The 22,487-nt window shown below is 45.1% G+C and overlaps 1 protein-coding gene and 1 non-coding gene across 4 annotated transcripts; one reads left to right on the top strand and one right to left on the bottom strand.

Moving 5' to 3' along the window:
- Positions 1-1,498: 1,498 nt before the first annotated feature.
- CENPL (centromere protein L) lies at positions 1,499-20,669 on the bottom strand. 3 transcript variants are annotated; one of them, XM_049776556.1, is made up of 4 exons: positions 20,496-20,669; positions 19,888-20,139; positions 10,843-11,385; positions 1,499-1,570 (listed from the first exon to the last, which is right to left on the bottom strand). In XM_049776556.1, the coding sequence occupies exons 1-4, from the start codon at positions 20,667-20,669 to the stop codon at positions 1,499-1,501; spliced, it is 1,041 nt and encodes a 346-aa protein (XP_049632513.1). The 3 variants fall into 3 exon arrangements, with proteins under 3 accessions (XP_049632513.1, XP_049632514.1, XP_049632515.1); XM_049776557.1 differs by having other exon boundaries at positions 19,954-20,139; XM_049776558.1 differs by lacking the exon at positions 10,843-11,385.
- LOC126014658 (small nucleolar RNA SNORA22) lies at positions 15,317-15,446 on the top strand. The gene has a single exon (XR_007497665.1). It is a non-coding gene; the product is annotated as a small nucleolar RNA SNORA22 (small nucleolar RNA).
- Positions 20,670-22,487: the final 1,818 nt, after the last annotated feature.

Here is a 22,487-nt window from a genome sequence, read left to right as displayed (position 1 = left end):
AAGCAGGGGCAATGCCAGGCTGTAGGGTCAGTGTCTAGGAAATGGCTGGCACTTTCCTTGGGGAGGTCTGTGGTTGGCTCAATGGGAAATTGGCTGAACAAAGGCCCCTGTGGCTATGGCAGATGTGGTCGCTGCTCCCCCACATGTATAAGTCACCCCCATTGGTAGAGCCTCAGCTATACCCTCTTGCCCTTTCCACACCTCTTCTACCAGCTGGCCTGGCAAGGAAGGCAAGGAATGTACCCCTTTGGAGGAGTCTGAGACTCATCTCCAGAAGATGCGACCACCAGAGATGAGGGGATGTTGGACCCTAGTCATGGGATGTTTTGTTGACATGATGGATATATGACCTTTGTATTTAGTGCAGTGAGACTCAGAGACTTAAAGTGGTGAACCTGGACCCTCCCAATCTCACAGACCAGTTAGCCAAGGGCAGATCAACAATTCTGAATGAAAACAAAACAAAGAGCCAAAGTTGGCAAAGATCATATCATATGGTTTGTACTTAAAAACCAGAAAGTTGGGCCCGGAGAGATAGCACAGTGGCGTTTGCCTTGCAAGCAGCCGATCCAGGACCAAAGGTGGTTGGTTCAAATCCCAGTGTCCCATATGGTCCCCCGTGCCTGCCAGGAGCTATTTCTGAGCAGACAGCCAGGAGTAACCTCTGACCACCGCCGGGTGTAACCCAAAAAAACAAAAAAACAAAAACAGAAACAAAAAACAACAAAAACCCAGGAACTTGAGCGATGCATTTGCCTTGTATGCGATCCAAAAAAACAAACACAAAAAGCAAAACCTAAATAAAATGTATGTCTAGTACAATGATTGTTGAAATGAATATTAATTATAAAGTCCTTGATGGTGCAAGAACCATCCACCTTGGATGGATGGTGAGGCCTTTCTCGGTCTGCCTGGGTGACTGCAGCTTTTGGCCTGGCGGGCCTGAGGGTTCAGGAAAACGGCGAGGAAATGATCCACAAGCAGTCAGTAGAAGTCAGGAGACATGAAGCTTTATTACAAGGCTCTAACCACCATTTGTGGCTTCTAAGCTAATCAGCCTCTCTACACCCAACTGTCTCTCATCTCTCCAACCTGCCTCCTTCTCCAGAGGCTTCTCTTGCAGAATCTCTCTTACACCCCTCAGGCAACCCCTTTGTTACCTTCCATAGACCCCTCTCAGAAGTGGGAGGTTCTCCCTCTCCAGATGACATAGGCAGGAAGTTGAGGGGAAGGGTAACAAAAGATTGTACAGGACATAAGAACAATACACATCATTTTATTTCTATACAGGAATAATGCAAATCATAACTGTCACTGAGCACTAGCTCACAGCCTTCTTTCCCATACTTGAGCTTTCTGTCCTGCTTCCACCTGGGCAAGTCCGGTGGGGTGGTGGGGGGGGAATCAACAATCGTTTCTCCAGAAGACCTCCACCCCCAGCTGAAAATTGTATAACTGGTCAAAGGACAAGTGAGGTGTGTTTACTCCATTCAAGGCCTCATTCGATTTGAAAAATTGCCAGTTCTGTCAGATAGGTGAGCACTCCGAGAAGGTATTTCTGACACAAAATCTGGAAGAAGAAAATAAGAGAAGAGAAATATCACTTATAGATATAGTAGAATTGGGATAACAAAACAAATGAATACCTGACCAATATTCAGGGTTTATTTGGGTGGAGTGGGACACCTACTTGAGGGGTGATTCCTGATGGTGCTCAGGGGACAATGCAGGGGATCAAACCTGGATTCAGCATGTAAGACCTACCCTCCAGTCCACTGAACAGCTTGCTGGCCCAGGCTTACCTTGACCTTCAAATCTACACACTAAGATATGAGTATGGAAACTCAAATTACTGCTGCTCTGAATTGAACTGATTATATGTCACGTATTCTCTCGACTTTCAGAAGCTGATGGAGGCTGTGGTGGAGGGATATTGGTTGATTGCTGGCAAAGCTCAGGTCCTGACATACATTTGAAGTGGAGTGACTGTATTCACTATATGCAGGAAAACCTATATGCATGGAAAACCAATGTAAGCTCAGTAGAAAGAAAAATAAAGAAACTGACAAAACTTTGTCAAGTGTGCTTAGAACTAAATGGATTTGGACTGGAGAGATGGTATAGCAGATGGTAGAGCAGATTTGATCTCCAGCATCCCATATGGTCCCCCGAGCACCACTAGGCATGATCCCTGAGTTCAGAGCCAGTAGTGACCCTTACACATTGGTATGTGTGGTGCAAAAACAAAGACAATAGGTGTAAAATAAAAGTAAAAAATAAAGTCCACAAGTTAGGTGAAATATCCTGGGTACTGTGTATCTTTCCTTTTTTGTTTTTGTTTTTGGGTCACATCCGGTGACACTCAGGGGTTACTCCTGACTATGCACTCAGAAATTGCTCCTGGCTTGGGAGACCATATGGGATGCTGGGAATTGAACCCAGGTCTGTCCTGGGTCAGCCGCATGTATGCAAGGAAAACGCCCTACTACTGGGCTATCACTCTGGGCCCCAGGCACTCTGTTTCTTTTTCTTTTTTGGTTTTTGGGTCACACCCAGCAGCACTCAGGGGTTACTCCTGACTCTATGCTCAGAAATCGCTCCTGGCAAGCTCGGGGGACCATATGGGATGCCGGGATTCAAACCACAGACCTGCATGAAAGGCAAAGGCCTTACTTCCATGCTATCTCTCCCCCCACCCCACTGTGTTTCTAACCCCCTTAGGCAGATGGATGTGATGAATTAGGGTAGTACCAATTGCCTTGCACATCTGGCATTCAGCCAAGTCAGGAGAGACCCTGGTTCGATTCTCAACATCCCCTGAGCCTGCCAGGAGTGATTTTTGAGTGCAGAGCCAGGAGTAACCCGTGAGCGCTGCTGGGTATAGTCCAAAGTCCCCCCCCCCCAAAAAAAAAACCCACTAAGACAATAAAAAAATAATTGGACCGGGGGACCTGTAGCAAACTAAAATGTAGCATAAGGGTGGGAAGAGGGAAGAGAGACAGAGAGAGAAGGAAGAGAGAGAAAGAGGAAAGAGCGAGGGAAAAGAGAGAGGAGAGAGAGAAAGATGATCAGCAAGAGTGTCAAGTGGAAGAAGCCTGTAGCTCTGGGCTATACTGCTATACTTCATGCAGAGGGAAAGTGAGAAAGGCAGAGCAAGTTGCATCTTTATGATGCTGTTTATGCTGACTATTAAACCAGGTCTGGCCCAGAGGCCTGGATCTCCAGGCACCTGCTGGCAGGCTCTCCTCCTTGACCCCCTACCAAGCTTCTCCTATTACATCTGGGCAGTTGTCTGCTACAGGGGGTGTGTCTCAGTTCAATTGCCATTGGGGGGCATCATCACCCCTTAAAGACGCATTAACAGGGGCCAGAACAATAGCATAGCAGTAGGGCATTTGCCTTGCATGCAGCCGGCCCAGGACAGAACTGGGTTCGATTCCTGACATCCCATATGGTCTCCCATGCCTGCCAAGATCAATTTCTGAGCGCAGAACCAGAAGTAACCCCTGAGTGCCATTGGGTATGACCCAAAAACAAAAACAAAACAAAATAAAGGATGCATTAACAGTAATCCCCTTAAAATATATTAACATGGGGCCAGAGAGGTAGTATGGAGATAAGGAGTTTGCCTCGCATGCAGAAAGATGGTGGTTCAAATCCCGGCATCCCATATCATTCCCCGAGCCTGCCAGGAGCAATTTCTGAGCGTAGAGCCAGAGGAACCCCTGAGCGCTGCCGAGTGTGACCCAAAAACTAAAAAACAAACAAACAAACAAAAAAAAAACGCGAGAGAGGATGGACTCTCAGTCTGGGAGGAGACCACTTTGCATGGGGGTACCATATATATTCAAAATAAAAATGAGAGAGTGGACTCTCAGGTTGGGAAGAGGCCAGTACTCTTTTTCTACTTGTTCACTCTCAGCGGCTTCTTGGCCTCTTCCTTTCTTCACTGTGTAACTGTGTTTGCTACCATACTTGGTTTCTGATTAGTTCCCACATACGGTGACTATTGAGTCCACTGTCTTAAGTTAGATTCTTTATTTTCCCCACTTTTTATCCCTTTGTTATTTGTTAAATAAGGAAGTTAGTAGAAGTGTCCCTCCATTTAAAATTTATATAAGAACCAATTCAATTTGATTGTTGGACTTGTTCTAATATCCCCATAGGCATCAATTTCGCCATGTGATACTGTTCTTCCTTTGCAGAGGCACATTAAAATAGGAAATTATATTCAAACACGTTCTTATTTTATACAGATGGGAACACACAAATCTTGTAATGCAGTAGGACCTTACACCCTGAACATTGTCTTAAAGACCTGGCTCATTGTTAAATAAGGAAGTTTGTAGAAGTGTCCCTCCATTTAACGTATATATAAAACCAAGTCAATTAGATTATTGGACTTGTTCTAGCATCCCCATAGGCACCAATCTTTTTTTTTTTTGGTTTTTGGGCCACACCTGGCAGTGCTCAGGGGTTACTCCTGGCTGTCTGCTCAGAAATAGCTCCTGGCAGGCACGAGGGACCATATGAGACACCGGGATTCGAACCAACCACCTTTGGTCCTGGATCAGCTGCTTGCAAGGCAAACACCGCTGTGCTATCTCTCCGGGCCCATAGGCACCAATCTTGCTGGGAAATGTTCAATAAGAAATTTTGGTGAAAGAGTCCCTCAGTTTAATGCTTATGTTTGAACCAGGTCACAGGGATTGTTGGACTTGTTCTTGCGGCCCCCTTATGTGCTGATAACGCCAGGTGACATTATTCCTTGTTTGCATGGGAACATTAAAATGGAAAATACTATACATACAAATAAGTTCTTATCTAATAGAGATGGAAACACACTAATCTTGTGGTGCAATGGAACCTTACAAACTCTGAACATTGACATGACCTGGCACAGACCTCAGAGGTTTGGGCATTTTCCAGTCACCCCTGAACCAGGGAAGCCATCTATGAAATATTCAACATTGTTTATGACATCACCTGGAAGCAATTCTCTACCGGGGAAGACCCTACTGCTGCTCTGACATCGATTTACTCAAAAGAGTCTTCCCTTAACACTGAGAAGATTTAAACAACAACGACTTGCATACTGGACAGGGCTTTCTGCATTGCTCGTTAATTGTGAGATGAAATTAGACGCCGCTCCGCACCATCCTGACTTCAATGTGGGATGTACAGATTCCAGGACCTTTAATGCAGAGGCGTGAGATCAACAACAGAGACTCTGAAAGATATAACTGTATGGGCACTGCAGACAATGACCAGGATTGGACAAACTGGTTTGCCTGGAGCCTAGAAATGGTCTTCTGTCAGGAAACTTCAGGGGTAGGGTCGCATTGTACTTAGGCCAAAGTTTTTCCTTTCCATGACCCCCATACTTTGGTGGCCCATGCAAACGATAATTGCCACACTAACATTGTTTTTACAGTGCTACTTTGACTCCAAACCTTAAAAAAAGTTGATGGTCACTATCACTATAAGGTATAAATAGCACAAACCTGAGAACAATAATTCAGGTTAATTTATAAGAATTGTGTCCTTGGGCCCGGAGAGATAGCACAGCGGCGTTTGCCTTGCAAGCAGCCGATCCAGGACCAAAGGTGGTTGGTTCGAATCCCGGTGTCCCATATGGTCCCCCGTGCCTGCCAGGAGCTATTTCTTTTTTTTTTTTTTTTTTTTTTTTGGTTTTTGGGCCACACCCTGTGACGCTCAGGGGTTACTCCTGGCTATGCGCTCAGAAGTTGCTCCTGGCTTCTTGGGGGACCATATGGGAGCCGGGGGATCGAACCGCGGTCCGTCCTAGGCTAGCGCAGGCAAGGCAGGCACCTTACCTCCAGCGCCACCGCCCGGCCCCGCCAGGAGCTATTTCTGAGCAGACAGCCAGGAGTGAAACCTGAGCAACGCCGGGTATGGCCCCCCCCCCCCAAAAAAAAAAAAAAAAAAAAAAGAATTGTGTCCTTGTGGTGTCTTATAAATAATGCACTGTATGCAGTACTGAGTAGTTGCATCATGCTGATATATTTAATTTTGTGTGTATCCTGTAATTATGTTATAATGTTTTCAGAGAACTTACTGTAAAGAACAAGATATACCTTTAATGTACTATAAAAAAAAAAGAGAGAGAAATGAGAAAAATGAGAGGAAATGAGTTAAAGAGATTTTTTAAATAGAGAATATTTGCCCCGTAGATAGAAAATTTGCCTTGCAATCAGCCGATCCAGGACCTAAGGTGGTTGGTTCGAATCCCGGTGTCCCATATGGTCCCCCCTGCCTGCCAGGAGCTATTTCTGAGCAGACAGCCAGGAGTAACCCCTGAGCACTGCCGGGTGTGCCCCCCCCCCAAAAAAAAAAAAAAAAAGAAAATAGAAAGTGAAAAATTTGGGACTGGAGAGATAGCATGGAGGTAAGGTGTTTGCCTTTCATGCAGAAGGTCATCAGTTCGAATCTGGCTTCCCATATGGTCCCCCGTGCCTGCCAGGAGCAATTTCTGAGCATGGAGCCAGGAGTTTCTTCTGAGCACTGCCAGGCGTGACCCAAAAACCACAAAAAAAAAAAAAAGGGGGGGACCGGCGAGGTGGCGCTAGAGTAAGGTGTCTGCCTTGCAAGCGCTAGCCAAGAAAGGATAGCAGTTCGATCCCCCAGCATCTCATATGGTCTCCCCAAGCCAGGGGCAATTTCTGAGTGCATAGCCAGGAGTAACCCCTGAGCTTCAAACGGGTGTGGCCCGGAAAACCAAAAAAAAAAAAAAAAAAAGAAAGTGAAAAATTCTCACAACCCCACAACCTCCCTTGTCAGCAGGAAGCAACTAGAAGACTTCATTACCCTAGTTACCTAAAGGATCAGTTTTTCACTTTCTTAGAATAGGCAGAGGTGTATAGAGCAAGAAGTTACCATTATGTTCCCTACATAAACATTGTTTCATTTCTTCCCTACAGTTTATCTCTCAGCAACAACTTTCAAACTAGCACAGCAAAAGAAACAGAAATGCAGCTGGCAACCACCTGGTTAGAAGACCATCACCTGACCTCCACTAACTTCAGAGGAGAACTCTCCAGATTGGATTTATAAAGGACTAATATGAACAATATAGAGGATAATTCTCCAGATTGCATTATATGGAACATGGGCAATATAGAAAATAATTCTTCAGATTGAATTTACCTGGACAGTACAATTTTATTTACATAACATTTAATTATTTTATCAAACACAAAAGGGGGAAATATTAATGTTTTTCCCCCCAGGGGTCATACCTGGCAGCGCTCAGGAGTTACTTCTGGCTCTACACTCAGAAATTGCTCCTGGTGGGGCCGGGCGGTGGCGCTAAAGGTAAGGTGCCTGCCTTGCCTGTGCTAGCCTTGGACGGACCGCGGTTCGATCCCCCGGTGTCCCATATGGTCCCCCAAGCCAGGAGCAACTTCTGAGCACATAGCCAGGAGTAACCCCTGAGCATTACCGGGTGTGACCCAAAAAAAAAAAAAAAAAAAAAAGAAATTGCTCCTGGTGGGGCCGGAGAGATAGCATGGAGGTAAGGCGTTTGCCTTTCATGCAGGAGGTCATCGGGGGACCATATGGGATGCCAAGATTCAAACCACCGACCTGCATGCAAGGTAAACACCCTACCTCCATGATATCTCTCCAGCCCCATATTAATGTATTTTTAAGTTTTGTTTTTGGTTTTTGTTTTTGGGTCACACCCGGCAACGCTCAGGGGTACTCGTGGCCCTATGCTCAGAAATCGCTCTGGTGGGGCCGGAGAGGTGGCACTAGAGGTAAGGTGTCTGCCTTGCAAGCGCTAGCCAAGGAAGGACCACGGTTCAATCCCCCCCACCCCCCCCCACCCTGTCCCATATAGTCCCCCCAAGCCAGGGGCAATTTCTGAGCGCTTGGCCAGGAATAACCCCTGAGCATCAAACAGGTGTGGCCCGAAAAACCAAAAAAAAAAAAATTGCTCCGGGCAGGCTCAGGGGACCATATGGGATGCCAGGATTCGAACCACCATCTTTATGCATGCAAGGCAAATGCCCTACGTCCATGCTATCTCTCCGGCCCCATATTTTTAACTTTTTAAGGGGATTACTGTTAATACATCTTGTTTTTGTTTTTGTTTTTTTTTTTTGGCTTTTTGTGTCAGACTCGGCAGCGCTCAGGAGTTTCTTCTGGCTCTACACTCAGAAATCGCTCCTGGCAGGCTCAAGGGACCATATGGGATGCCGGGATTCAAACCACCATCCTTCTGCATGCAAGGCAAACACCCTACCTCCATGCTATCTCTCCAGTCTCACTGTTAACGCATCTTTAAGGGGTGATGATGCCCCCCCTATAAAGGCAATTGGACTGAGATACGCTCCCCCCAATGGACAACTGCCCAGGTATAAAAGGAGAAGCCTGGCAGTTAGGGGGGTCAAGGAGGAGAGCATGTGGGCTGGTGCCAAGAGACCCAGGCCTCCCAGAAGGGCCAAGCTTAATAGCATAAGCAGTATCAGCAAGATGCAAGTTGCTTTGCCTTTTTCTCTTTCCCTCTGCAAGACCGCTCCCCTCCCCTCCCCTCCCCTTCTCTCTCTCTCCCCCTTTCCCCATCTCATCTCCCCTCCCCCTTATACTACATTTTGTTTCACTGCAGGGACTCTTATTATCTGGTTTGATTCCCCAAGAACCAGGACATGAAGGAGTGACTCTGAATGCCTGGGACTTTCATACAAGTCTATACTGAGGGTCACACAAACACCCTACCCACTGTACCAATTTTCCAGCTTCTCTTGGAAGTTTCTGGTTTCTGATAACCTTGCCAAGGCTAGGCCAATAGCAAAAATCTTAACTTTAGATGTCATGGGAGGGGTCTGGAGAGATAGCATAGCACATCCAGAATCAAAGGTGGTTGGTTCGAATCCCGGTGTCCCATATGGTCCCCCGTGCCTGCCAGGAGCTATTTCTGAGCAGACAGCCAGGAGTAATCCCTGAGCACCGCTGGGTGTGGCCCAAAAACCAAAAAAAAAGAAAAAAAAAAAGATGTCATGGGAGACAACACAAGGTTAAAGACAAAAGCTTTTGTGCTAGGAGATTAAAGTGAGTTGACTAGAAGCTGTGGGAGGCACTGTTCTCTGTGCTTTTCTCTTTACAACCTACATGAACTGAGATGAGATGGTAGGCACATGAGAACTGCTAAATAATGTCTAGTGCATAAGAAATGGGAGCGGTCAGGGCCAGCACGGTGGCACTAGGGTAAGGTGTCTGCCTTGCCAGCACTAGCCTAGGACGAACCGAGGTTCGATCCCCCGGTGTCCCATATGGCCCCCCAAGCCAGGGGCAACTTCTGAGCGCATAGCCAGGAGTTTCCCTGAGCATTATCGGGTTTGGCCCAAAAACCAAAAAAAAAAAAAAAAAATGAAGAAAAAGAAATGGGAGCAGTAAGCATGGCATTTCTCGAACCAAAAGGCCTCATCACTACATCATCACAGTAACTTTCACTGCAACTGACTAATATAGTGCGGTATATGGAAACCCAATAAGGGGCTGGAGCGATAGCACAGCTGTAAGGTATTTGCCTTGCAAGTGGCCAACACAGGATGGATTCCAGTTCAAATTCCGGCATCTCATATGAGCGACTTCTGAGCCAGGAGTAACTCTTTTTTTTTTTTTTTTTTTTTTTTTTTTTTTGGTTTTTGGGCCACACCCTCTGACGCTCAGGGGTTACTCCTGGCTATGCGCTCAGAAGTTGCTCCTGGCTTCTTGGAGGACCATATGGGACGCCGGGGGAATCGAACCGCGGTCCGTCCTAGGCTAGCGCAGGCAAGGCAGGCACCTTACCTCCAGCGCCACCGCCCGGCCCAGGAGTAACTCTTAAGCGCTGCTGGGTGTAACCCAAAACAAAAAACCCTCAATATATTAGGCCTCATAGATCATTGACTTCACAAGGACTTATAAAAAAAAAAAATGCTGGGACTGAAGAGAGTTCATGGGAAGGGTGCTTGCCTAGTATGCAGTTAACAGTTCAATTCCCTGCATCTTTTTTTTTTTTTTTTTTTTTTTTTGGTTTTTGGGCCACACCCATTGACGCTCAGGGGTTACTCCTGGCTATGCGCTCAGAAGTCGCTCCTGGCTTGGGGGACCATGTGGGACGCCGGGGGATCGAACCGTGGTCCGTCCAAGGCTAGCGCAGGTAAGGCAGGCACCTTACCTCCAGCGCCACTGCCCGGCCCTCAATTCCCTGCATCTTATATGATCTTCTGAGGCCCCCAGAAGTGATCCTTGAGTGCAGAGCCAAGAGTAAGTCCTCGGGGGCTGGAGCAGTGGCGCAGACCGTAAGGTATCTATGCCTTGCGTGCGCTAGCCTAGGATGGACCTCGGTTCAATCCTCCGGCATCCCATATGGTCCCCCAAGTCAGAAGCGATTTCTGAGCACATAACCAGCGTCACCAGTTGTGGCCAAAAAAAAACCAAAACAAACTAAGAGTAAGAAGCCTTCAGCACCACTGGGTGTGACTCCCAAATACACAAAACAAAAATTTAAAAAAGGAAAGAAAAAAATTGCATGAGAAACAATTTGAAAAGTTCAGCAGCCTGCTTCAGAATAATTTGGATTCTTACCAAACACAGAACATATAAAAACCTTTCAATCCAGAAGGTTGAAGACTTTTTAGTAAATTTATAAAACATAAACTCCTCTCTGGGCCACAGATGAGGGCTCAGTAAAAAATCAGTTGCCTTGCATGAATGAGACCCTACGTTCCATTCCTGGGTCTGCCAATAAACTTTTTCCCACAGTCTGACTGGAAATGCGTCTCTTTGATGTGGGAAATATCTTTGGGGAAAAGAAGCGGATGTGCTGACACTCACCTTTATTTTCCCATCAGTGTGTGCGGCAGCTATTGGAGTGGAGACACGCACCAGTCTCGTAGCTGTTAAGTGAATTCGGAAATGTCTGTAGAAGTGGGAGGTCAGGCAGTCCATGAAGATGTCCACTTCTTCCTGTGTCACCTCCTCAGGGGTCTGGTGGATACTGTCCCACAAGGCCTTGGCGTCCTCAGGGTGTATGGCATAAGAGATGTCCAGGCACTGAGGGCTGCAGGGCACGGACCAGAGAAACTCAATGGAATTCCTGCTTGGGTCCACAGAGCATGCAGTCCACATGGCAGCCAGCCAGGAGAGGTGGAAGGCACTGATACTCAAGGGGCTAAAGTAACAGTCGAAGGTTTTCTGAAACCAGGCTCTGATGAGGGCTGTATTTGACTCTGCTCCACAGGTGAGGAACAGGGGCAAGCAGGTAAAATCTTCTGGAACGGTCTCCAGAAGGCTGTCTCCAAATGCACAGCAGAACCAACCACTCCACAGCACTTTCTCTTCTTGGCCCTTGGCTGGAAGCTGCGATTTGGACAGAATCTACAAAGATAGATGGGAAATGAGGTCATGAAGTTCACAAGGACACTGAAGCCTCAATTCAACTTTTTGTTTTGTTTTGGGGATACACTCAACTTTGTGCTCAGAGATCAAGAGACTCTTGGGGAATTTGAGTATCATATGGGGTGTGAGGCACCGAAACTGGGTTGGATGCATACAAAGCAAATATCCTACCTCGGGGCCGGAGAGATAGCATGGAGGTAAGGCGTTTGCCTTTCATGCAGAAGGATGGTGGTTCGAATCTCGGTATCCCATATGGTCCCCCGTGCCTGCCAGGGGTGATTTCTGATCATAGAGCCAGGAGTAACCCCTGAGCACTGCTGGGTGTGACCCAAAAAACAAAAAAAAAAAAATCCTACCTCACTGTACTATCACTCCTGCTTCTCCTTCACAGGGTTACTTAGAATCCTTGAAAATAAGATATTGTCTGGCATCCCATATGCCTACCAAGGGTGATTTTTGAGCATAGAGCCAGGAGTAACCCCTGAGCGCTGCCGGGTGTGACCCAAAAACCAAAAAAAAATAAAAGGAAGTAAGATATTGGATGCATCTTTTGGAGCTGGAGCAATAGCACAGAAGGGAGAGCATTAGACTTCCTTTTATTTCCTTGTATGTAGTAATGTAGCAGACCTGGGTTTGATCTCCAGCATCTCAGGAATACTTTTTTGTTTTGTTTTGTTTTGTTTTGTTTTGTTTTGGGGTCATACCTGGTAGCACTCAGGGGTTACTGTTGGGGACTGACTTGTTTGAGGCCATTTTGCTATTCTTTCTGCCATAATCCAGCCTTTCACCTAAAGGCTACATGCAGTCTTGCTGTAAGTTCTTGGGCCAAAGAGAAAGAAAAATGCAGCTGCAAAGTATAATTAATCTTTTAGCCCGGAGGAGAGCAACACAGCCCAGTACCATTCCCAGAAAAGAGGCCTTACTCCCTTAACCATATCCCTGAGTTTACAAGACATTCATTATTGTGTATATGCTACATTGTCTGTTCAAGATCACTGAGGCAAGCACATCTTGCACCACCTCCTGATAGTCAAGCAATTAGGAATGCAGCTAGAAGGTCACAAGATGTTTCCATGGATACTGCAAGAAGTATTGCCCACTTGCCTTATTTGGAATAATAAAGTAATTTTCATGCCAAAAGTGTGATTGACATCACCCTTGTACTGCCCCCTTCTCCTTCTCTATATAAGAAGGAGCTGTAGCCAAATAAAGTTGCCCTTGAGCAGTGAGACATTGCCTTGGGTCTTTATTATTAACCTCTCTCAGATTTTTTACAGTGTGGTTGTGCTTCTACCCAGCAAAATAGGAGTGCGGTTGTCTGAGAAGTCTTCCCAGCTAATTCCTGCTGGCCGGGCCCCCCTGGGGGGCTTCAGGACCCCCGCATTTTGGCGCCCAACGCTGGGCTCGAAGACCACCGCCACACTCCGAACGACTACGGGTCGGCGAGTCCGGAGCTGTTTCGTAAATCGCAGGATATACCCCATCCGGGTAGGCGTTGAAACGAGTTAGCCTTAATCAAATATTTAAACTGCAGTTTTTTCAGTCGTTCTGATCACCGCCCCTGATTGGCTCTTGGGGCTTCGCCCGTTGGCTTCACTTCCATGGGTGTTTTCATTGAGTACTGAACTTAAATTCATTATTGATATTCAGTCTGAGTTGAAAGCCAGACATGTAGAGGTTACCAAAAAGAATATTTGTAATTTTCTTATGTTTATTCATAATGTATGTCATTGGTTTATTATTACCTGTCCAGAAATTGTTGCGTCCACTTGGGACAAAGTAGGACATGAAATGAGTGATTATTTTGTAAATAATGATGATTCACAGAAGGAAAAAATTATGTTCCAATATTGGAGCCTGTTAAGAGATATCATTGTAACTAAAAATGCCGGAACCGCCAAAGACATCATCCATGCCGTTGAATCTCATGTACAACAAGTCTCCCGTGAGTGTTCCAGGACTCCCTCTCGTTCTAATTCTGTCTCTCATCTCCCTTCTCCCTCTGAGAATACTTCCCCTTGTCCTCCCTCCACCACTGATTCTTCTACCTTTGTCTCCAAAGTAACTAATGCTCTTAAAGATCTCTCTAATGCTTCTCATTTATATCCCTCCCTTACTTCTGTCCATGCTTCTGCTCTATGCACCCAGACCCCTACAGAAGAGGCCGCTGCACCCTCTGTGCAAAATCCTAAACAGCCCTTCACTTCCCTAGCTTCAGCTCCGTCCCTGTTCCACCAAAACCTTTACTCCCCTCACCACCCTCCCCTCCTTAGCCAGCAATTGCAACAATACAAAGCCTTTAATTGGAAAAACCTCAAAGAGCCATTTCAAGCCGTAACCTCCTATGGCCCCCAAGCCCCTTACACGCTCTCCTGCTTAGAATCTAAAAGCTGAACTCTTTGTCTCTTGGGAAGTTAACTTTTTTTTCCGCTGCAAAGCCCCTGCAAATAGGCAGGAATCCTAATCTCTAAGCTCTTATAGCTGGCCTCGCCTCTTTTCATACCTTAAAGGTACAGCACACACTTTCTAGGTCCCAGCTTGCCAACATGGCTCTTGCTGCCCTGTGCCTGGAAGTCGCTCCCCAGAGCTGGCATTCCAGCAGCTCCCCCACACCGGCAACAAACTGTTGCTGCTTTCTCCTTCCCCCCCCCCCCCCCCCCGCCTGCTCAGCAGCCTCCGCAGCTACCTTCTCAAACGCCTCCCACTGATCCCCCGCCCCAGGAGAAAAAATTCTAAATGCCCTGAACGCTCAGTCCCTAACCATGGCAGATTCCCTCCTCTCACCGCTCCCCCTCTTAAAGCTATAGAAATGAAACTACTTGGCCAAATTAAAAATCTTAAACAAATCTTAAGCCTTCAAAAACAGGCTGCTTCTCTTGATTCACAGGTTTCTGCCCTTCAGGCGTTTCCCCCCCCCTCCTAAATCTATAGTTGTCTGTCCTCTGCCCACTGAATTCCACGGCCAGGCCCCCCCTCTTGAGAATTCAAAGGAACAAACTAATAAAAGTAAGGCTAAGTGCCATAAAACAGAAACTGCTGCAGTGCCTACAAAAAATTCTAAGGGCACAGTGAGCAGGATAATTACAAAGTATCATCTGCTAAGCCATAAAACCTTGCGATATCTACACTTTGCTGTTAAAACTTCTGAGCCTAATGTACCCTTTACTTTGCTCAAACCAATCCTCAGCCTCCTTCAGCCTCTTTCCTGCCAGCCTTGGAAAACAGCCAGCTCAAACCCTGCCACTCCCACCTTAAGCCTTCCAATTCACCTTGAAATACCCAATCTTTGTTATTCAAAAGAAATCTGAAAAGTAGCATCTCTTGCATATTCTCAAATCAATTAATAAAACCATAATCCCCATAGTGCTTTTGCAACCCAAATTCCCCTCTTCAGTTGCCATTCCCTCTAATTCCAATAAATTAGTAATTAATCTTAAAAGATTGCTTTTTTTTTTTCTCTATATCATTACACCCTGCTGACTGTAAATAATTTGCCTCTAGCCTTCCTGCTGTTAACTGTGCTAGCCCCTCCCCGAATTATCAGTGAAAGACTCTGCTTCACCTTGTCAGCCCTACACTTCGTCAAATATGTGTTATTAGGTTTAGTGCATTAAGTGGTGTAAAGTAATTATTAAAACATTAAAAAGCAACAGGAAGATAAGAGCAATAAACTTTTTTTTTTTCATGCCTCTCAGAAAATTTTAGAGCAAGGTCATGATTCTGTCACTTTACAGATAACAAAATGTTGGTAAAAGAAAAACTTCTTTGTGTTTTAAAATCCAAACGAACATAAAAGTGTTAAATTTAAATCTTATATTTCTATTAAAAGTTTTATTTTAATTTTTAAAGTATTTACAAAATTATGTGAAAAATAATGTGGTTAGCCTTTTTAAACAATATAGTTAATTTAATGCACAGTAAACACCTAGGTATGCTTTATAGTACCCTTAGTTTTAACTTTGTGCTACAGCAATAGTTGTTCTTTATTTCTGCATTAAAAGAACTATTATTTTAAGTGCATTCAAAATATCAGCACATTATATAAATCTGTATATTTGTGTCGCAGTGAAAAAATAATATTAATAAAAAATATATTATATATAATTTTATAAGTAATATATAAAAGTAACTAAACTTTATAAGCAAATTAACTAGTATTAAATACAATTTTAGTCTTAAGTTCTAAGTGTGTAAATGCATCAAATGTCTTTAACTATATTTTGTAATAATCTAAGCATTTAATTAATTTGGTATATAATATTTTTTACAAATTATTCACTTAAAGTCTTCATAGTAAAAACAGTTGTTTGTTTTTTAAAAAATCAGTTTTTATACCTTTAATAATCATAGTTCATGCTATTGTGTTTAATCATAAAAATTTTAACACTTTATTGCAGCTGTCTTACTGTTCTACTGCAAAACCAATTTAAATAAAACCTATTCATTTACAGCAAATGATTTCATACTTCAGAGTGAAGACTCCTTCTACAGTGCTCATTAACCATTTTACTTAATGTTTTAAACTTCAAATTAAAATTGTTTTAAAAATGTTTTGTGTTAATTCTAAACCTTAAAATTTATTTTCAGCAAAGTTCCACTCCATCTACATTAAGTACTTCTCAAAACTAAAAAAGTTTTTCTACAAAATTTTTTTTTTCTTCTCACAAACATGCTAGCTAAATATTTAAAAGCGCTTGTCAATTTTTTATAAATAAGTCTTAAATCAATCCTTTTGTCTGTTTATGTGTCTGTTGTGATGAATGAAAGTGGCCACAAGTGTAAAATGTTGTGTTTAGTGTTGTTTTGTTTTGTCTGTTTATTTGTTATCTCTACATTTTATAATAATACAATTTTTAAAGCCTTATCCATTTTTTAAATTTCAATTAATTTTTTCAACCTGGTTCAGTCTGGTCAGTTCACAGACTGGCATCTTGCAACTAAAAATCATGTGTTAAAAAAGTATGTATTAAGCTAGCTTTGTCCTTCTAAGAACATGGCGGAAGGTGTGGGAGATGGCAAACCCCAGATTTCTCAATGGCCATCAGGGATAACTTTTCCCTGGAGAATTTCTGGACTTTGCAGTCACCCAACTTTCCTGCTATGTGTAAGTTCAGGCCTATAGAATATGTATTTATAGCTAAAAAATAGCATCTAGCTTTAAAATAATAACTAAAAAGTTTAACAAAAATCATTTATGTTCAGTTTAAAAGTTTTTGATAAATTGGCGATTGTTAATTATAAAAATTTTTTAAATGCTGAAGTCTAACAAAAAATTTCCGCAGCCTTCCACAGTCCTGTCTTCATCCACTTCAAAAAAGCCTGTCACCCCTCCTGCCAGCCGCCTTTCCTGCAAACCTGTTTCTGACAAACTCCACCTTTAACAATGCTGAATTGAGCACTCTGCCTAGCTGCCTTGGATGCCCACCACTGCCACCAACAACCTCCATGGCAAACAAGTCACGGTCGTGGAACTTTGCTTACTCGAACCATATATGTGCCCGCCTGTTCAACAATCACACATTTGCAATCAAACCATTATTGTTAACAACTCTTCCATCTTCATTGAAGCCCCCAACTCCACTTATTTTGTTTACTCCACTGCATTTTCTCCCCATATTGTTACTAAAATGTTTCTTGCTTATCATAATTATTATGTTTTAGCTTTGTTAAAGCCTACATTAACCATCAAACCTGTTGGTCCGTTTTCCACCTTTATCCTCATCCTGCAAATAGTCAATGCCTCTACCCAAGCGCTCTCCAACACCAGCTATGAACACTGTTGAATCTGCAATTCACCAGTTTCGCCGTTTTATGAAAGCATCACAACGTTTAAATCTCCTATCTACACCAATAACTCTAAACTTCTTCTCTGGAAAGTTCAGCCTCAACGTCATTAACTCACTATTGGGCAAGTTGTGAGCTACGAACTCTGCCTTCTGGCCCAAACCCCTTCCTCTCAAGTTATTTTAAATATTATAAATGCCTCTGCTCTAGCCCTCACAGACCCATATTATGAACACTGTTAGCTTAGCTTCTCTCCTCAACCCCTACGATACTGTTAGTTCCCTTGCTGATGTAGTTCTTCAAAATCGTCGTACTTTATATTTTGCCCTTATAAAGGAAGGGGGAGTCTGTGTGGCCCTTAAAGAACTATGCTGTGTATTTAAAGACAAATCTGGATTAGTTAGGGATAGTGTTCTACGTATTGGTAACGGTATGAAGAAGTTCCAGAAACGTTTTGACCAAGAACAAGGTTGGTAACAGGGTTGGTTTTTCTCTTCTCCTTGGATACATACATTACTGTCCACTATTTTGGGCCCTCTTATTAGCCTCATGCTGCTCCTTTCCTTTGACCCATGGGCTTTCCACAAACTTACTGCCCTTGTTAAAAACCAAGTAGATGAGACGGCAAAAACCTCTGTTCAAGTTCACTACCAACAGTTAACCCAACGTGACTCCTGTGAAAACTTGGCTATTGTCACCAAGCCGCCCTTCCAGCCACTAAGTTTTCAGGAGATAAAGCGCATAGCTAACAAACGGAGCTCACTCCGGTACTTGTGCTCTCGGCTGTGGAGATACCTACGACGGGATTAGCAAGGTCCCAGTTAGGACACGGCCCTAAAAGGCTACAACACATAATTCAAATCTCTGTGCACACCCACAGCGCCTGTAGCCATCTTTTAAATGCGGCTTTGGCCGTGTCCAACCTGGTCAAACCTTGTAGCCTAAGACACGGTTCTTCCACCCGCTCACGACTTTCCTTCTTTTATTAGAAGAGAAAGGGGGAGATGTTGGGGACTGACTTGTTTGAGGCCATTTTGCTATTCTTTCTGCCATAATCCAGCCTTTCACCTAAAGGCTACATGCAGTCTTGCTGTAAGTTCTTGGGCCAAAGAGAAAGAAAAATGCAGCTGCAAAGTATAATTAATCTTTTAGCCCGGAGGAGAGCAACACAGCCCAGTACCATTCCCAGAAAAGAGGCCTTACTCCCTTAACCATATCCCTGAGTTTACAAGACATTCATTATTGTGTATATGCTACATTGTCTGTTCAAGATCACTGAGGCAAGCACATCTTGCACCACCTCCTGATAGTCAAGCAATTAGGAATGCAGCTAGAAGGTCACAAGATGTTTCCATGGATACTGCAAGAAGTATTGCCCACTTGCCTTATTTGGAATAATAAAGTAATTTTCATGCCAAAAGTGTGATTGACATCACCCTTGTACTGCCCCCTTCTCCTTCTCTATATAAGAAGGAGCTGTAGCCAAATAAAGTTGCCCTTGAGCAGTGAGACATTGCCTTGGGTCTTTATTATTAACCTCTCTCAGATTTTTTACAGTGTGGTTGTGCTTCTACCCAGCAAAATAGGAGTGCGGTTGTCTGAGAAGTCTTCCCAGCTAATTCCTGCTGGCCGGGCCCCCCTGGGGGGCTTCAGGACCCCGCAGGTTACTCCTGGCAGGCTCAGGGGACCATATGGGATGCTGAGATTTGAACCAATGTCTGTCCTGGGTCAGCTGCGTGCAAGGCAAATGCCCTACCACTGTGCTATATCTCTTGCCCCCTCAGGAATAATTTTTGAGTGCAGAGCTAGGAGTAAACCCAGAGTACCATTGGGTATAGTCCCCCAGATTTATTTTTTATATCATTTTAGAGCTTTTGAGCCAGTTTCTTTCCTTCTGTGTGGTATTTCCCAAAGTGGATCCTACTAATTATGGGGTAAGCCAGGGACAGCAGTTGCTAAGGTGTAACTGAGGGTGCTTTTGTCTGTTCCTTGAAGGTCATACCAGGAAGACTGGCAGAGTGCGCTCATGCGCGCGAACACACACACATACAACACACACACACACACACACACACACACACACACACACACACACACACGGAACTCTTTCCTGCAGCACTTGGGGGTTCACTAGCAAATGTGCCACCAAATCTGGCACCTCTAGTTTTTCCAGCCTTTTCCCTAAGACTCTTTCAGTGCTCACGCTGCTGAGGGTGTGAGGTGGAGTCATTCCTAAGAAAATTACTGCAAATGGATCTGATGTCTGGGCTATTGATATTTCTCACCTTTATATTCATATTTATATTTATATTTATATTCTTTAATGTTTTTTTAGTTTAATCCCTGGCATCCCATATGGTCCCCTGAGCCTGCCAGGAGAGATTTCTGAGCATAGAGCCATGAATAACCCTTGAGCGCCACTAGATGTGGCCCAAAAACCAAAACATAAATAAAAAAATAAATAAAATTGGGGAAGCTGGGGAGAGAGGTCAATGGGTTGGCTTTGCACACTAGAGGCCTGAGTTCAATCCCTTGCATTCTATAGGGTACCCTGAGCCCTGCTAAGAGTGATTCCTGAGGGCAGAGCCAGAAGGAAACCTTAAACACAGCTGGGTTTGGCCCAAAAACTAAAAGGGAAAAAAAAAGAGATGATATATTCACTTCCACTAACATGTCAAGATTGCTTCTACACTATACCTGGATGAGAAGTGCTTCTGGGTCCCTGGGGGTGCCCTTCATGCCCAGGAGAACAGAGAAAATCACTTTGAAGTTGAAGTCTTCCCCAACTTCCACTGCAATCCCTTTTTGCTTTTCCGCAGCAATAAATGCACCCAGAAGTCTAGAATACTCCTTCAGGCTGCTATAGGAGAATTTATGTAAGGGAGTCAAACTGTATAAAGTCCATTGCTTCTGAAGAAGAAATGCAACCTTCTGAGGATCAAGATTTTCCTTAAAAAGAAAGAAAAAAAGAAATGAAGACATGAGAAGTTAACTGGTTTGGTGACATCTATAAATATAAATTGGACACAATACTGAGCGTAAACTGAGGCTGAGCACAGGGCATTCTGACAGTCAGGGGTGGCAGAACTCCATGAGAACCCAAAAACATCTCCCACTTTCCTGCCATCAGGGTTTACTTGGACAAATTTCTTGCCTTCAGCTCACTGCCCAGTGACACTCTTATCAGCCTCTCTGTCTTAACTAGCACCCACCCACTACTGTTACTGTCATGAAGAATTGGACAGGAACCTGTCCTGCAGTGACCAGCGACCACAGACACTCAGTGACTGCCAGATAGAGCATACCTGCAGCTGTGAGCACTGGGGGAGCCTCCTGAGCTGTGGAGTGGTGAGAAAGTGGTTCTGCTTCCTGACCGAGTTTAAGCGTTTCTGCAAATAGGTATTCTCGAATGAGCAGTCTTTGAGCTTTGAGGATGCGTTTTTTCTGATAGCTGATGCTGGTGTATTGTAAGAATCCATAGTCTAGAGAGAATGAAAACTAAAAATAAAAACAAAACAAAATTGGGTAACAAGTGAATTCAGGGGCCAGAGCAATAATACAGTAGGGAGGGCCCTGGCTTTGCATACTGCATGTGGTGGCCCTGACCTCCACACGCGGTATCCCAAATGTTTCCCCAAGCACTGCCAGAAATGATTCCTGAGTGCAGAGACAGGAGTAACCCCTGAGCATCATTCAGTGTGGCCCCAAATCAAAACAAGTGAGGCCACACTTACTTTCTGGTTCCCCTCATTTTTTGGGTCACACCTAGTGGCACTCAGGGGTTACTTACTCCTGGCTCTTCACTCAGAAACTACTCCTGGCTCAGGGGACCATATGGGATGCTGGAGATCAAACCTTCGTCTGTCCTGGGTCAGCTGTGTGCAAGGCAAATGCCCTATCACTGTGCTACCACTCCACACCCCCCCACCCGACTCCACTCGACCAAAAGAAAATTCTTTTTTCTTCCCAGCTCCCACCCCATCCATTCTGACTTTCCAATCAGGTCCTGCAATTCTCACTGGCTATAGGTTAATTTTTTGGGGGGGCCTCAGGGGTGACTCTTGGCTCTACTCTCAGAAATTACTCCTCAAGGTGACCATATGGGATGCCAGGGATTGAAATCAGGGCAACCACAAGCAAGGTAAACGCCCTACCTGCTGCTACAGGTTATCTTAAGAGTCTCTCAGCGATGCTTTTAACACAAGGGCAAATGGTTCTGGGGATCCAGCTAGGTAGGAAAGCACCTAAACTCCTGCATTACTATCTCTCTGGGCCTAGTGTGTGTGTGTGTGTGTGTGTGTGTGTGTGTGTGTGTGTGTGTGTGTGTGTGTGTGTGTGTTGACCCTTATCACAGTGTACTCTCCCCAAGCACCATTGGGGGTGACCCTCCACTAGAACCCAGCAGGCCCCCAAGTCTCACCCAAATCTGCATCCCAACAGCACCCTCTCCCATCCCATTCTCTTCCTTCAGATCCCCACCCCCTGACACTTTTAGTTTCCTTCTGGACAACTCTTTGCAGACGTTCAGTCTGCAATTGGACAACCCGGTAAGAAGCCTTGTCCACTCACCCTCAGGACTGGAGACTGACCCCTACCCACCCACACCCACACACTTCAGGTGCAGCAGCCGGACACACACATACACACACACACACACACACACACACACACACACACTTCTGGACAACTCTTTGCAGACGTTCAGTCTGCAACTGGACAACCCGGTAAGAATCCTTGTCCATTCACCCTCGGAGCTGACCCGACACACACACACCCCTCCTCGAAAAGTCTCACACACACACACACACACACACACACACACATCAGGTGCAGCAGCTGGATTGGGTAGAGCTGCGTCGACACTCGCTGGTCAAATGAATGGTTTGCGCGCACACACACACAAGTCACGGCCCAAATGAATGGTTTGCACGCACGCACACACACTTCAGGTGCAGCAGCCGGGCTGGGTGGAGCTGAGTCTACCCTCGCTGGCAGCCACAAAGGGCGTGGCCCTGGCTCCCTCCAGTTCTGCAGTCACCCCAACCGAACTAAATACAGCCGGAGCCTCCGTGCAACACCAAACCCCGCGGCCGAGACGCTCACCAGCTCGAGGCCTGGAGGACGCCGGTCATTGCTTCCACGTCGGAGTGCAAAGCTTCAGACTTCCAGCCTTGCTGCTGAGATAATCCCGCCTGGGTGACAATGCCCCGAGCGGTCCGGGGGGGGGGGAAGCTGCTCGGCCCCAGGCCCCTCTTGCGCCGCGCCAGGACGTCCAGAGTCCCAAGCCGGTCCTACCC

This window comes from Suncus etruscus, chromosome 7, assembly GCF_024139225.1.
Source record: "Suncus etruscus isolate mSunEtr1 chromosome 7, mSunEtr1.pri.cur, whole genome shotgun sequence".
In the NCBI taxonomy this organism is placed as follows: Eukaryota; Metazoa; Chordata; class Mammalia; order Eulipotyphla; family Soricidae; genus Suncus; species Suncus etruscus.
Note: the sequence above shows the minus strand (reverse complement) of the source record. Positions and strands in the feature narration are given on the sequence as shown.